General features: G+C 32.1%; 1 protein-coding gene across 1 annotated transcript in view; it reads right to left on the bottom strand.

Moving 5' to 3' along the window:
* LOC106459706 (xylosyltransferase 2-like) overlaps nt 1-15,894 on the bottom strand; it is a 55,461-nt gene that overhangs the window by 15,085 nt on the left and 24,482 nt on the right. The window contains exons 7-11 of the mRNA XM_022386230.1: nt 14,289-14,369; nt 11,969-12,185; nt 8,133-8,313; nt 6,316-6,417; nt 2,189-2,391 (exon numbers count right to left, since the gene is read on the bottom strand). Coding sequence (XP_022241938.1) covers nt 2,189-2,391; nt 6,316-6,417; nt 8,133-8,313; nt 11,969-12,185; nt 14,289-14,369 — 784 coding nt within the window. The remainder of the gene's footprint in view (nt 1-2,188; nt 2,392-6,315; nt 6,418-8,132; nt 8,314-11,968; nt 12,186-14,288; nt 14,370-15,894) is intronic.

The raw sequence follows: 15,894 nt of genomic DNA, 5'->3' as shown, positions 1-15,894 counted from the left end.
AAAATAAGGGTGCGTCTTATATTCCAAAAAATAAGGTAATGCATAGCTATGACTTACAGGAATAAGTATTAAAAAGATGGGTCTGTTATTCATAAACTGCAGTAATTCAGGTTCTATTAAATGATTTTTAAATTAAATATATCTTATAGAAGTACTGCAGATAAAGAGAAAAACATTGGCTTAGAAAAATAAAACTTTTAATTATGCTTTAACATATTAAACTTATTTGACATGAAACATTGTGCTTTATTAACTCTCTCGAAACAAGGTCGGTCAAATTGACCGACCTTGTAACCATTTTGTACTCATCACAGTTTCCATACTATAATTTTTAATACATTATGTATTTTCACAAAATACAGCAGACTTTTAGTACACATTACAAGTCTTTTGTACACAAAAAATCAGATATGTTAGTGAAGTCTTTTTACTAAAGATTTGTCCATGAATATATATAGTATTTCTATATACTAATCTGAGTGCTAAGTGATTTACATGTTAATATTAAAAATACTTTTCTACGTCTCAAAAATTTCAAATTTTATTTGCATTATCTCTAAGACCTTCTAAATAAATTCCAAATGTTTTTTTTCAGTAAATCTTTATATTTTATCTGTTATTTTCGATACTCTAACTTTATACAAGGTCGGTCAATTTGACTGACCTCGTAACCACATTAAAAGAAAACTCGAAATAAATCTAAATTACCCTTTTTTCTTTCTAAAATGAGTTCAAATTGTAATATGAAACTACATTTGTATATCCTAAATAGCTTTAAAATCATAACAGCATACATCTGTTTATACTTGAATTTTATTGTTTTATTGCCCTTTGTACCCTGTCACGTTATGCTATCGAATTACCTTACACAAAAGCTACTCACAAGTTTACATCATGAAAATTTTTTATTATATTATTTATTTCACCTAATCTAACCTTAACTAACATAAGTTTCCTATTTTTACATTTTAGTAGCTTTTATATTAATAAATAAAGAATGCACAAGAAAAAAGTACTTATTGTCTTCTTTTTTTTTATGTTGACTATCGCTGACAATTAACCCTACTTTTGTATACTAATTGCAGTACTGCATTAAATAATTTTTTATTTGATTAAATAATGCACCAAAGAACACAGAATACTAATGTGCAAAAAGCAGACAATGTCCCATAACTCTCACAATTTTTCTGGGTTTCTAACTATGCGACAAAATCCTTTAAAATTTCATCTAAGCTCATTGATGTGTTTCCCCTGGGAATCTAGCTTGAACTGAAAGTGAAACTGACAATTCCTTTTACAAAAAACAACATAACATAATGTCATTTGGTAAATTAAAACCTTGGCTTTATATTGGTTATAAATAATATAGTATTGAACATAAGAGAGAACTATTGGCAATTTCTGAAAGGGAGGATATGACATGTGGGCATGGCAAGAGGGATCTGGTTGTCTATTTCATGGCTCTGTAACAAAATAATATTGAAGGCTATGAAAATTATGCTTTGCCTATGCTATGACAGTATTATAATAAGTAATTTATGTTAAATTTCGTACTTCTTGGAGGGGTGATAAATAAATTAAAAAAGATGGGATGCCTAGAGAGCAAGTGTCTCAATTCTCACATTAGGAGAAATTCAAATTTTTTCTTTTTAATATTGCTTTATAAATGTAAGAGCTTAAACCTTATATGCTATTAAAATATGGTTATTAGCAACATATTTATGGTATGTTTTTTGGTATACCATGAAAAGAAAGTAATTTAATTAAATTTTTAACCTAGCTTATTGCCAACTCATAACATGCGCAGAAAAAGATGCCCGTAAAGATAGGGTTAATGCTTCATATGTCTTACGAAATGGTAAGTCAAGTATAAATAACATGTTTGGGAACTATGGGTATTATCTATGCTTAGATAAAACTTATGAACTAGTTTTAAGCAGAAAATCTCAAACCTTAAAAATAAAAGCAATAAATACCATGTATTCCTTTTTCAAACTACATATCCATAAACATATTTGTTTACTTAGTTATATTTTAAGTTAAATATATATCACCAGCAAATAAAAATAACATTAGTTTCACAAACATCTCTTAAAGTCATATGATCTTTTGAAATTAAATTCAATTCATGTCAGTTTTACTGTATTATTTTTTAACATATCTAAAATATTTGATTGTAAATACAAACTTTGTACACATCACTGTCAAAGAATAAGCTTGCTTCCTCAACTTCCAGTGGTATTACACTGCAAGGTTTAACGGCATCACCTAATTGTCGGCACGCTAGTCTGGCAAGACTTTGATAGAGGGATATTTTTGCATCATCAGGAGGTGGTGATTTATCTTTTTGATGATACTCATTCTGCCAGTAGAAACTTATTCCTGGTGAAACTGATTAAACAAACCCCATTACTACAATACAATCTTTTATAAGATATGAACAGTTGATTATCATAAAAATAAATAAATTTAAAAATAGAAGAGCAAGATGTAAGTATATGATTTGAATGAAATTAATACTGTGCGAGATTTCACTTTCAAAAATTACAATTAAGGACTTAGCAAACTAATGTAATGGAAAACGTGACAGTCGAAATTCAAGGTGGATTTGAACGACACAATATTTAAATAACATTAAAGCCTTATTGACATATTATAAAAGCTGATTAATAACTCAAATATAAGTTTAGTTTTGTTACTTCAGTATATGAATTTCACATTTTAACACTTAAAATGAATTTCAAGCAGGTACTCAACTCTGAAATGCTGCTTGTTTATCTATGGCAAAGCTACTAAGTCTATCTGCTGTCATCCCTAATTTTGAACTGCTGATCATATAGAAAGCCAACAGCACCTACCTTTACTATTGAATACTGGGAATGACCATCATGTAATAACACCCACATGGCAGAAAGGGCGAGCATGTTTGGCACCATTTCCGATCCCATGTCCCACAGAAAACAAGTCAAGTGCTCTAACCATTAGGCCCACTGAAATACTGAGTCTTTCCTTGTCAAGTTCTTAACAAGCTGTCATCAAACATGTTGATCAAATTTCTGAATGTCCTTGACACAATAGAGAGCTTGTATCAGTTTATCAATAATTCTTCACTCCCGCACCATCCACATGACTTATTGTGTATGACTCAGGAGATGAAAGGCTAAGAAGAGATCTTTGAACAATAGTGACAAAAGAGATTAATGAATTCCATGCATCTGAAAGTGACAGATAATGGAGCACTGTAAATAGCTATTGAAAAAGATGGTAAGTAACAATCACAAAACACATGCATAAAGAAAAAAGTAATTTATTCAAGAGCTCAAGATAAAGAAGACAAGTACCTTTCAGAGTTTGTACATTAGGGTCCAACAAAACTGATAGATAATCAGAGAAGAGTGTCTACAAGAATGGGCTAATGTTTGAGCCACCTGTAGAGAGAACCTGTCTTCTCAGACAAGGGACCAAATAACAGATAGCCACAAGTTCATAGATGGCAAATGTCATTGTGAGAAATTGATGTTTATGGTTGTCACAAAGGACTAATTGATAGTGGAAATGGAATTGGTATCCCATCAAAGGGGAAACCATGGATGAACTGGCCAAAATGAAGTAATGAGGCAAATCTGGCACTGATTTTGGCAAATACCCAAGTAAGAAGGCAAAGAGGAGGATAGGCATATAGGAAGAGGTTTTCCCAAGATTGACTCAAAATGTTCAATGCCAGAGAATTTTAATCTGGAACTGGAAAGCAGTAGAGTGGAAGAAGATGGTTGTCCATTGTAACAGATGAATCAAACTTTGAATGAATCTGTGAGGGGAATCTGAAAACTATTAAGAAAGAGACTCTGCAAAATGTTCATTGTACCAGGAACATGACAAGTTCAATGGTAAACATGTTGGGAATGAAGCCAAAGGAGGAGAGAAACTGCAGCTAAGAAAAGGCTGTTAGAATGAATACAACCGTGACTGTTAACATAAGTCATCAGAGTGGAATTTGTATCAACATAGAATGATGATGTAGAAGAGGCAGAAACTGGAGACAATCACACTACAAAGTACAAAATTATTACACATTGATGTGAGCTGTTGCTTTATGAGGAGTCCAATAACTAAAATGGTGCTGATTTCCCATCAACTTGTGAAAGAGGTATCGGTGAAAATATGAAGGTCAGTGGAAGAATAAAAGAAGATCCTGCTGTTGTAAACTCTTGAATCAACCCAAACTGGAGAAACTTCTAAGAGATGGAAGAAAGAGCTACACTACATGGGTCAAAGGTCAGATGCCACTGAGAAACATGTCTCAACAAAGGTATTATATGTGAGCATGCTCCATGAGAATGACTTTGTGAAGCCATCATCTACAAAAAAGCAGAAAGGATGTCTTCAGCAGTAAAAGTGGAAAACAGAATAGTATGTACACAAAATTTCAAGGCTCGTGAAGCCAGTGGAAATGGCTAAAGTATCCCTTGAACCTTGTTGACTCAAAATCCAAAATATAACAAATACTATGCTGGCATTAAATGAGATTTGGAAGTGTGGAGGATCCACATAAAAGATGTAGCAAGCTGGGTGGTCAACTGAGTTTGTGTAAAAGATTAACTTGGCAAAAGAACTTGGATAAGCCAAATATCCATGTAAAAATTTATGTTGATGTTGAGGGAATGATGAAGACCAGAAAATGCTTTGGCTACTTGACAGGAAATGTATGGAGCTCAAAAGAAGGACAGTGAGTTGATAAACAACTCCCCATGACAGAAACAAAATAAACTGTATGATGATGGATGAAGATGAACATGAAGATAAGCATCATGTATACCCGCCTTTGTCACCTAACAGCCATAACAAAGAAACTTTTGTTGCAGCTCCATGTTTTCCATCCTCAGATGAGTCATCTTCAGGTAAAAACTGAGTTGAGAGAGGTCTATGACAGGTCTCCAATCTCCTGTTTCCTATGAAACCACAATGAAATGGGAGTAAACAGATGGAGAATTAAGATAAACGATTCTGACAGCTACTTTTTGAAGAATATCCAAGACTTCTTGATCCAGAACTTGTAAGCAAACAGGAATGGAAGGAAGAAGAAAAGACACTGTTTGAACAGAATGAGGATGAGGCAAACAACAAAAATTAAAGTAATCAGCATACCAAAGGAGCTGTCAAACCCAAGGGTCCCACAAATGAATAAATGATCTGTTATGGGAATTGTCTAGAAGTTAAGAGTGTTAAGAAGTGAGCTGAAAAGATCAACCTTGTCAGCTTCTATGTTTGATCACCTACAAGGGTCAAAAGTAAAGAGTTGGAGTAACCAGCATCAATTACGACAAAAACGTTAAGGCAGGGGGATAAATAGTGCTTGCTTGCCATCTAAAAGAGGAACAATGGCCAGACATCGGAAGAGATGCTACAACTCTAATCAGCTCCTTTTGATGTGGTTCTCCTGAATGGGAAACTAGTTTGGGTGAACTTCCTGCAATACAAAATAATACAAGACAGAATCTCTTTCAAGATCAACTGAAATGCTGGGGTAAGATAAGAACCTTGCAACCTAGCAAAAAGATGGGCTAATGTGTCAAAAAACATAACAGCCACATGTTAAGAGAAACTATATTAATAAGACCTCAAGTTAATGAAGACTGTAAAGTAGAAATTTGGTCCTAACTAAAAGAATAAAGAGAAAGAAAACAGCAAATACCTAATAACTATGAGAAAGAAAAAAGTCTCAAAACAAGACAAATTATAACTCACAATACAGAAAACTGATAATGGGTCAAACCCATTAGAAGACCATATGGAATCAGTAGTAAAGTTAACAGCACAACTATCAACAAGAAAATTTCAATTATGGCACAAAAGCAGGGCGTATATAAAATATCCTTATGCAGGCACAATCAGTCTTGTTGAAGGTACGAGAGTGGAAAATTATGGATAAGTTGATGGATGCCCTACAATTGCAAAGAGCATTAAAAACTTTGAGTTACATGATTGTGAACATCACGAGGGCAATCTGACAAGAAAAAATTCAGTATTTCAGAGATAAAAATTAGCCTGATCTGAAATTATCATTAAACCGATAGGTTATAATCAAGGATAGTGTACACCTTCTTCATTCAAAGATGAAGAAGAGTATGGAAAACACTTGATAATTGCTTTGGAATAAATTAATGTAAGAAATTTGTACATCTGATACATTTTTTTTTACATAAAGAACTGTACATTTTATCAATCATTTCAGAAACCACTTGTAGTTTTATGCTCTTTATAAATACTCAGAGTTTCTGCAAAAATAAAATACTTTGAGAAGTACCATTTTCTTACCAATTTCTCTTGGTCCTTTAATCCATCTTTCCACTTGTTCAATTATCTGTTGATTAATTATAGGCTCAAATTTTCGACCAAAAAAGGACGGTTTTCTGTCGCCTAAGAATAAAGAAAAATCTACCATAAGCAAAAATGCATTTACTAAAAGGACTTGCTGTTTCTCAAACTCTCTTTACTACAAATAAATTTCTGCTAATACTAACATTAGATAACACAACAAAAAATAAAATAAATTAACAAAAAAGTAAAAGATAATTTTTTACTGCAATCAAAGGTTTGGCTAAAAAAAATTTTCAATTTTTTCATTAAAACATTTGGCCATCCTTTAAAAGTAACATAGATATGGCTTTTTTTAACATAAAACTTGTATCTCTTTAACACTTTTCTTACAAAGTTAGTCAATTTCATTCATCTTGGAACCATGAAACCATACATACTATAAGTCTGAATGTATTACATGTATATTCATAAAATTTGGAAAGCTTTTAGTGTTAAAAAAGTATTTTTACTGAAGACTTGTCTGTGAATTTACAAAAGCTTTGCTGAGTTAGTCTGAGTGAAAGGTGATCTTCATGCTAAGAATAAATTTTTTTTTCATCTTACAATTTTCATATTTCATTTGCATAACCTTTAGGACCTTCTGAATGAATATCAAGTTTTTTCAGTAATATTTTATCTCTTATTTTCTCTACCCTAATACTAACTGTAGCAAAATCATCAGTGTACAGTTAAAAATATATGAAATTAAATGAATAATACCCTTTTTTGTTCTTTTTTGAATGTATCATCTGTCATGAGATTTTCATATTCCTTATCTTTACAATTTCAACTGTTAACCTTTTCACATCTGTTTGCTTTTAATTTTAATGTTTTGTCTAAATATTTAACCAAAGGACTCTGTCAAAAACAATACATCACAGTGGCAGCCCATTAGCTTTTTCCCATAGATGTTTGCACTTGTGCTATAGCTGCATGTAAGCCTCAGTAAATTTTTCCACATTTGGGTCTCCAAACAACGGTTCATGTAGCTTTCAAATATATATATTTTAGAATATAAAAATATAAAATTCACTAGAACAGAACATCCCAAAACTACTATAATTTATTTGGCTTTCTAAGTAAGCTATAAGTAGGTTAAAAAATTCCATTATATTCGGATCAATAACTTTGCTCAATACAAATAAGAACTTCTTCTCAACTACTGTCTTCATCATTAAATTCAAGACGGCAGTCATAAACTTGATACAGAAGAGAATCTGATTTTCTATTGATTAGCAAAAAAAAATATGGAAAGTCAGAGAGAGGGGAAAGGCTTCTCTGATGGGTTTGACAAATTTAGTAACATCTCGGCAAATAAAGAGAGTAGGAGGTTCAAATTTTATAAACTTGCTTACAATTATGTATAGTTTGTTTTGAACTGGTTGAGAACTGAATCAGCCTATATGAGAAGTTAGAAAACTCTAAAGTGAAGAATTTGGATTTCAGATGCATCACATGACACAAAAAATGGAGATTGAGAAGCTTTAGATATTTCTTTTCAAAAGTAAGAAATAAAACTTAGATGATATAAAAAGTTGAGTTCATTCAATTATAAACTATGTTTTGGTGCCAGGTTTATTGACATACATTGATAATAAAACTGTTTAATTAAATTTTGATTGCAAATCTGTAAGAAGTTGTAACATGCCCACACTGGCCTGGCATAGCAACAACAATGACATATTGTGGATCATTACATTTTGAATTAGATCATTGCAATCCCATCAAATATTGGCTGTTTAATAGATAGTTATTTTCACAGAATACCAAAGAACCTACTTGAATTCTTGGCCAGTCATCAGTCTTAAAATCATTTGGTGAACATCCACACCAGTCCACAACATGTCGATATTGACACTTGCATCCCTGTTTTCGTTTCCAGTTAGTAACATGAAGGTTATTATCTATGATGCTTTCACAAAATTCACTGTTCTGAAGTACTGTGTGGAAAAAAGACTGAAGAGAAAGTCAACAGAAACTTGTCTGAATAGTTTGGTTCACTGCAAATAAAACATTACACAATATGCTAATAAAAACTGTTACAGAAGTTAAAAGTTCTGCTGTTTCTTGTTTGTTTACCTCTTTTAAGTGACTAATCTGAAATTATGAGTCACACGAGCAAATGCAATATTGATAAAAAACATGTAAATACAGCAGTCTAAATGCTTCTAATATGTAATGAAGTTTCCTGTATATATTTTCAATACAAAACCATATTTAAAGAAATCTAAATTTCACATGTACTAAATAACATTAACTTCTGTTCACAGCAAGCAACCAACATAGACCAGAACTAAATATCAATAACTAATTAAATACCCTGTTCTTATGCTCTTATCTATAATAACTAGAATGTATTGTCTCATCAGTTAGATACCCTCACTGTTAGATATTTTTAGTTGTAATCCCAAAAATATCTTGCAAGGTCCAGTCAGCTTAGGAGATTTAGAATAACCCTAAATCCATATACTAAGCTAAAAATTCATAATAATAAAAATGAAAAAAAAAAGAAAACACGTATTTAAGAACCTAACCAAAAACGTCAATGACAGAAACATCAGTGAAAGAACAGTGTGTAACATTCTTACAAAACAATCACTAGTAGTTTGCTTCAGGCACTATCAGAATTTGACATCAATACATACAAAACTTAACATAATCTCCCTAACAATGTCATGGAACCAATAAAAGCTCATTAAACAGCTCCTAAAGAGTAATTTTACAGTAGCTTGACTATATAATATAAACTATTATGACACAGTACTGTTTAAAGTTGGATAGCAGGACAGAGCATACAGTACAGCAAAAAACAAGTGTTTATTAAGATAAAGAATAAAGTATAATATATTAAATGAATAACCGAATAGTACAATAAATAGTAAGAAGACTGATATTCTTATTAGAATATAACAAAGTTATTTCTTGAATATCACACAAAGCTAAGCAAGGGCTATCTGCACAAGTCATCCTTAATTTTGAAGTGATAGACTAAAAGGAAGGCAGCTAATCAACATCACCAACTGCCAACTCATGGAATTTGACTGCCACTCTTATAATGCACCCATGACTTCAAAGTGTGAAGCAAGATTTTGTTTTTGACAACAATTAGGTGCAAACCATAATTCCTTGGGTCCACATTACCCACTGGGCTGCAATTATCCTATAATTAAGTTGAATGTAATAAAATGAAAAGTAACACACTGAATATACTATGAGATATTTCTAACACCTGTACTATGATTTTAACACCTGGGATGGGTAGCTAAGGTTATAAAGTTAAATCCTAAGCAACAGCTGAAAAGAAACATGATAAGATTCAAAACAGTTCACAACAATATTAAGACCTATAAAGTAACAACAATAATAAATATAATAAAATAACTTGTAGAAACTAATGTAAATTTACTAATGACAAAATGTTATACATGTTTTTGTAGAAACTAATGTAAATTTACTAATGACAAAATGTTATACATGTTTTTGAACTTATGTTTTTTCTGTATTAAATAATTAATTTATTTTTTAAGATATTTCTTTTTCTGTAGGTTAGTTTCAACATTATTGCAAAAGATGAGGAAATTTGTATTTCATTCAATATCCAGTTTCGATGTTTAGTTGGCGTCGAGCACTTAATTACTATGAAATTTCAGAAAATACCAATTTATAAAATATACGTATATTTAATTTAAAATTTGGTAATTAACCCCTACATGACCATTAAGTTACCATTTTTAGAAGCTCTCTGTTTTATGATGCAAGTCATATTTTTATGTCTATGAGTTTTATGCCCCCAACTCACATTTACTCATTATTATGCCCCATATTTTAATACTTTCTCAAAGGTCCATACAAAAATATTTCCTTTTAGACCTACTGGTTTCTTGAATAGGTTCACATGTACAATCTGTTGGAACCTTTTTAATACAAGATAGTAATTTTTTCATTAGAAACTCTAATGAATTTGAATAAAATTAAACATTTAAAGTTAAATCCTACTGATATTATAGTATATTTTGACATTAAATTCCTTTCCATTTTTGTACCTGTTGATCAAGCCCTAGATTGTCAAAAAACTAAATAAGAACAAATAGTCGTGTGAAATTAATTCTCTAACTAGTTTAACAGAATGCTGAGCAAATAATACTTATTTTACCCATGTAGGAATATTTTATAAATAAACTTTTGGTTTAGTTATTGGTTCTTCTCCTTCACTGTTACTTGCCAAACTTTATATTCCCTTTCTTTGAAGATAATCTTTTTGGAAGCAAATTCTCACATAATCGAAAACCAAAAATCTGTGAAGGTATGTTAATGATACCTTTATTGATCCTTTCTCAAAATTTATTGATTTTTTTATAAGTAATATAAAACCAAATATTATAACTTTCAGTTATGAAGTGAAATCTGAAAATGGTTTTCCTTTTTCTTCTTGTGTTAATTTGAAAGAATTGGATATAAAATAATTACTAGCATTTACAGAAACCCTTATGCCACCTCACAGCAGATCAAATCATCATATATCACAGGAAATGTTTGATAATTATGCTTCTATTAACAGGGCCATGCATTTTTGTACTTTGAAAAAGGATTTAAAATCTTGAACTAAATTATTTACAAAGTGTTTTATTACCTAGAGTAAAACACCCTATTATTCTAGATTGTGACTATGCTAAAATCAATGGTTCATGCTAAATCTCATCTTTCTGTTAACACTAGTAAAATTCCTAGCATCTCCTACTGTATCAGAACTTACCACAGACTTATTGTGTTCATTTGAAAATCTAATATTTGACATAAGAATTGTGTTTAAGCCTACATCACATTTCACATCAGCTTAAACTTCAAAAGCAATATTTAGAACCTACACAAATTTTAAAAGCAAGAGATATGCCTTTAAATCATGAAGATGGTCCTGCTATTACATAAGATTTGGTTAAATTTGTTCTCCCACCTTTTAATTTTATCATTCTTATATAAGCCCTTATAGAATTATCTTATAAATCTTTTACACATGGTCTTTGTGAATCTAATAAAGACAGTCCTAGATGTTTGTTGAAAAGTGTCACAGTTTTAATACATTATTGTAGAATGCTAATTATTGATTTTATCATTATATTAATATTTGCTGCACAATATGCTTCCCTACATAAGTATGTACTTATGCTCCCTTTTTTGCTTATGAATACTGCTCAATTAAAACCATTCAACAACTATGATTTATAATTGAAACCAATTGATAAGAAGTTTTTATTGACTTTAAGTTTATTTCAGCCTACTTCAGTATAAAAAGAATATCTAAATTTTACTTGTGCAAAGTAAAAAAAATTACTTACAAAAAGTCCACTACTCACTGGTAATGGACTGAAGTAATTTCAAAGTAACTTTTTTTTTAGCTTGCTAGCAGTTAGCCTACAGTTGGTAGATAAAGTAGATTGTAATTTAATGGTAAAATTTATGCAAAATGGTTGGTCAACAAGAAGTTTTAGAATAAACTCTACATTATTCTCCCTTCCTGAAAGTTATGAAACTTTTCAGCTCATGAATTGATTAATTATTGATCCCTATAATTTCTTTTATAAGTGAAATGTTTGACATCCAAGAGACTACTTACTTCTGCAGGAAGAAGAGTGTAGCTGAAGACTGTCTTCAATCCAACCAAAAGCTCGTTGTTTTCCTTTACCACATAAGAAGAAAATTCCCTACTTAAGGCAACCCAGTCACTTCCACCATCTATTCGTATACCCCAAGGTAGCGTACGTTCTCCTATTCTCCACATGTGCGTATCACACTCATAAAATGTTTTATCTAAGCCCTGTTTTGCAATAAATCTGAAAACCACATTGAAACATTAATTTACAAAAATTAAAATTACCCAGTAAGAAATAAACCAATATTTTACATTTTCACAGTATTTATTGCACTGCTATTTTAACCCTTTGACTGCAGCTGCTTTAAATGCACGCAGAATTTTTGTGAGCCATATATTGTATACAGCACATTCACATTCAACTTCCAGAGGTGGACCATACCCTATATGGCACATCAGCAGTCAATGGGTTAGCAAGCAATCTCTGATTCACTGACAGCAGAAATGGTAGGACTCTTTGTAGAAACCATATCTAGCATTTAGTCTTTATTTGTGAAAATCTACAAGGATCTGCATTACTTTATGAGGAATCTAGAAATGTACACTGATATACAATTGAATAACACTCAAATAACTGCTTTTTGTCAGTAGAGTTTGGTAATTTTTTACTTTAATTCAGACAGTGATCATGGCATTGTTGTAGCACATTATCTATGAAACACTCGCCATTCCCAGCTTTTTTGTGAAACCTGCAACGAACTATTGAGATATTGAGCCAGAATCTTTGAGTGTTTGTTCTTGTTAAGATGGAAAAATTCCACACTGTGTTCTCTGAGCAGGGGTCAAGTCGACTTATTTCTGTGTGCCTGATTTGTTGCTCTCGAGAGTATCATATTACGGTCTCACATAAACAGTCTATGGGCAAAAGCAGTGATTTGTTGCTTTATTTTCAGAAGGGTTTCTACTTCAGTCTTTGACAGTAAAATAAACAAAGAAAATAAATGTGAAGTGTTTAGCAGTTCAAACTCTGAAAAGAAGTACTCTGAAACTTTCTGACCAACAACAAAGAAAAAAGGGCACAATTAATCCATCCCCTGAGACCTCCTGTTGACAACGCTCCATTCATGACAACGTACAACTCACAAACACCTGTGTCCTGATTAAACCAAACGTAATGGGGGTCCTTAAAATTCAGAAATTTAGTAATGTCAATATGGAATTCAACTTTGCATGGCTTATTTCTGATATTAAGAGTACCTTACTACAGAGGGCATTTGGATGCAGTCAGAAAGGTGCCCTTAATGTCAAGGTTCTACTTTACATATATGTAAATCAAAAGCATTACAAGGAGATTCAAAAATCAAAATTAATTTTTCCATTACCAGTCCTTGTTGTCATAATTAAAACTCATAACAGATAATGTCTGTGGCCATAGCACCGAAACGTGTTGGGAATATTCCGTCTTTCAGACGAGATACAGATGTCGATGTCAAACTAGCCAGCAACTAAGGAAAATCAGTTAAGGGTTAAGAGTTGAGTGTTTGAACTCACAACGTCTCAACTCCTACTGCCTTTTGCTGGCTGCAACCAGTTGTGAGAAGACAGTTACCCTTAATATTTAGATACAATCTTAAAGTAGAGATAAACCACCCTAAATTTCTACCCCATAAAACTCCCAACTTTCACCCATTTATATGTACAAAAAGGCAAAAATATTCTCATAGTAGAAATAGACCGTCCTATATACAAGACTCCCAACCCCGCCCTTTTATTTAATAATTACAAAATTACTTTAAACAGAAATAAAATTCTTTGTTTAATATTAATTCCCCATCTTCCTCCCTTTCTCTTGAAAATTTGTTCAAGTATAAACTAGGTGTGCTCAGACAAGCCCAGCTACCTGAAGTTGGTCCTGCTGTCCCAGTATACTGAACAAAATACCTAAATAATTTAAAGTTAGTTAATTATATACTAAGGATGACCTTGAGTAACTAACAACCTCTACGTTTTCCACAAGGTAGCTTCTGTAATGAAGAATTTACTTTTAATATAATTTTATATTTATTATAAAAGAGTGTACACATTTTTTTTATCTGCCAGTCCTTATAACCATTACTTTTCAATTTATCTATGAATAATTGAATATTATTCATAAAAGAATTACTATTGTTACAAATTGTTAAAAATATTGAGAGATAACAATTCCTTTCAGCAGTATAGATGGAACAACACTGTTAGGGAAGGGTAGACAAAGGATGGGAAAATCAAATTCCCTTTTTTTTTATCAAAAGATCACTTTATATATGTATACATATATATAGACACACACACAGAGCCATCTAACCTTTTAGTACCTTGACCATGGGACTTGACAAAATTCTTTCCCTTGTTGGCAGTTAGGAAACCTTCCAATTGCGATAAAGATCTGTAACACACAAGGTATAATTTCAGTTGTGTTATACATTTTCATATACACTTAACATACAAAAACAAGGAGGATCTTAAAACTTTTTGTTTGTTTCTAATGTTCAAAGGATTTACAAAAACTAAGAAAACTATAACTAATATTTTCCCTCTGCAATAGAAATAGTACTTACCACAGCTTCAGATTGCGCAATAATGTCAGAAAATAAAGATTCCTGATGGAATGGTTAAATAAGACAAAGTAAACATTTGCCTTACCAGAAAATGTATTTCAGATATATTCTCACCCCTCTGCACCACAAGGAGCTTTTACTTTGCACACACTACTATATAAATTCCTGTGCTTGCCACAAACTTTAAATAAATCTCCCACCTCTACATGTGTCGACATGTATTGACCAGCATATGGTGTAATCATCATTAGACTATAGCCTTCCACTTATGGGATGGCTACACATCCTTTACGTGCAGTAACCCCCATGAACACTAGCATCAAAACGAGCTCATTCTTGATGAGGCAAACTAAATGCACCAGATTTAGGGAGAAAGTGTGGGAGATGATGCAGGGAGGTGGGTATCTGTTTGAAATAGATTTTCTGGAGAGGAAAATGTTTACAATTATATCTGTCATAAACATTGGTATTAGGCCTATTACATTTTTAAATACTACATTTTTCATCTAGTCCTTTAGCTTTTTTCAAGAATTAGAAGAGTGTATAATAATAGGATTCCAACCACAGCACATATCCATTGCCAATGACATGTTTCACTCAATCCAGAGCTTTTCAAAATGGCTGAGATACAACAAATACAGCAGTGGTCAGAATACTATTTATATGAGCCATATGACATTAGTATGAGGAAAATGTTAACTTTAAAAATATTACTCACCTCTCTGCACCTCAAAGAGTTAGAACCTCACATTAAAGATTGTGGAAAAGCCATTGCTGATAAATTATAAAGATGATCTCTTTTCTGTAAACAAAGACATCCACGGGGCTGAGGCCAGCACTCAGTGGGAGATTGCATCCACCTCAAGTAAGTATTACAGCAAAAGATGTTGTCATAAAAATTTTGGTGGGGTACTGATGTGTTGCTGACATGGGTAGAATGTTTTCATTTTCCTAAACTTAAAATGTATTTCCAAATATACTTACCTCAACTGACACTACAAGCTATTTCATGATCTTAATCTTTGCCATATAGTGTTGTGTTCACTTGCTCCAGTCTTTCTATACCCCACTTGACTTCCCTCGGAACCACAGTTGGACCGCAGATATGTATATATATATATATATCTTAGTGATAGGATCCCTACCAGTAACCACAGAATCATGCATTTTGAACCACCAAAATAGACAATCTTTCTGATAAACCTGAAGAAGTCCAAAATGCAACATCCCAGGTCTGGATTTACAAACAGTTGTCTTTACTTCCCCACCAAGTGGGCAAGGAGAATTCTGCTTACCCATGGAGTTAAGGAGATAATGAGAAACACTGTCCCACCAAGGACCAAAGATGGGACC

This window comes from Limulus polyphemus, unplaced genomic scaffold (genome assembly GCF_000517525.1).
Source record: "Limulus polyphemus unplaced genomic scaffold, Limulus_polyphemus-2.1.2 Scaffold650, whole genome shotgun sequence".
NCBI lineage: Eukaryota > Metazoa > Arthropoda > Merostomata > Xiphosura > Limulidae > Limulus > Limulus polyphemus.
The sequence above is the reverse complement of the archived record's forward strand: the minus strand, read 5'-3'. Positions and strand labels throughout refer to the sequence as shown.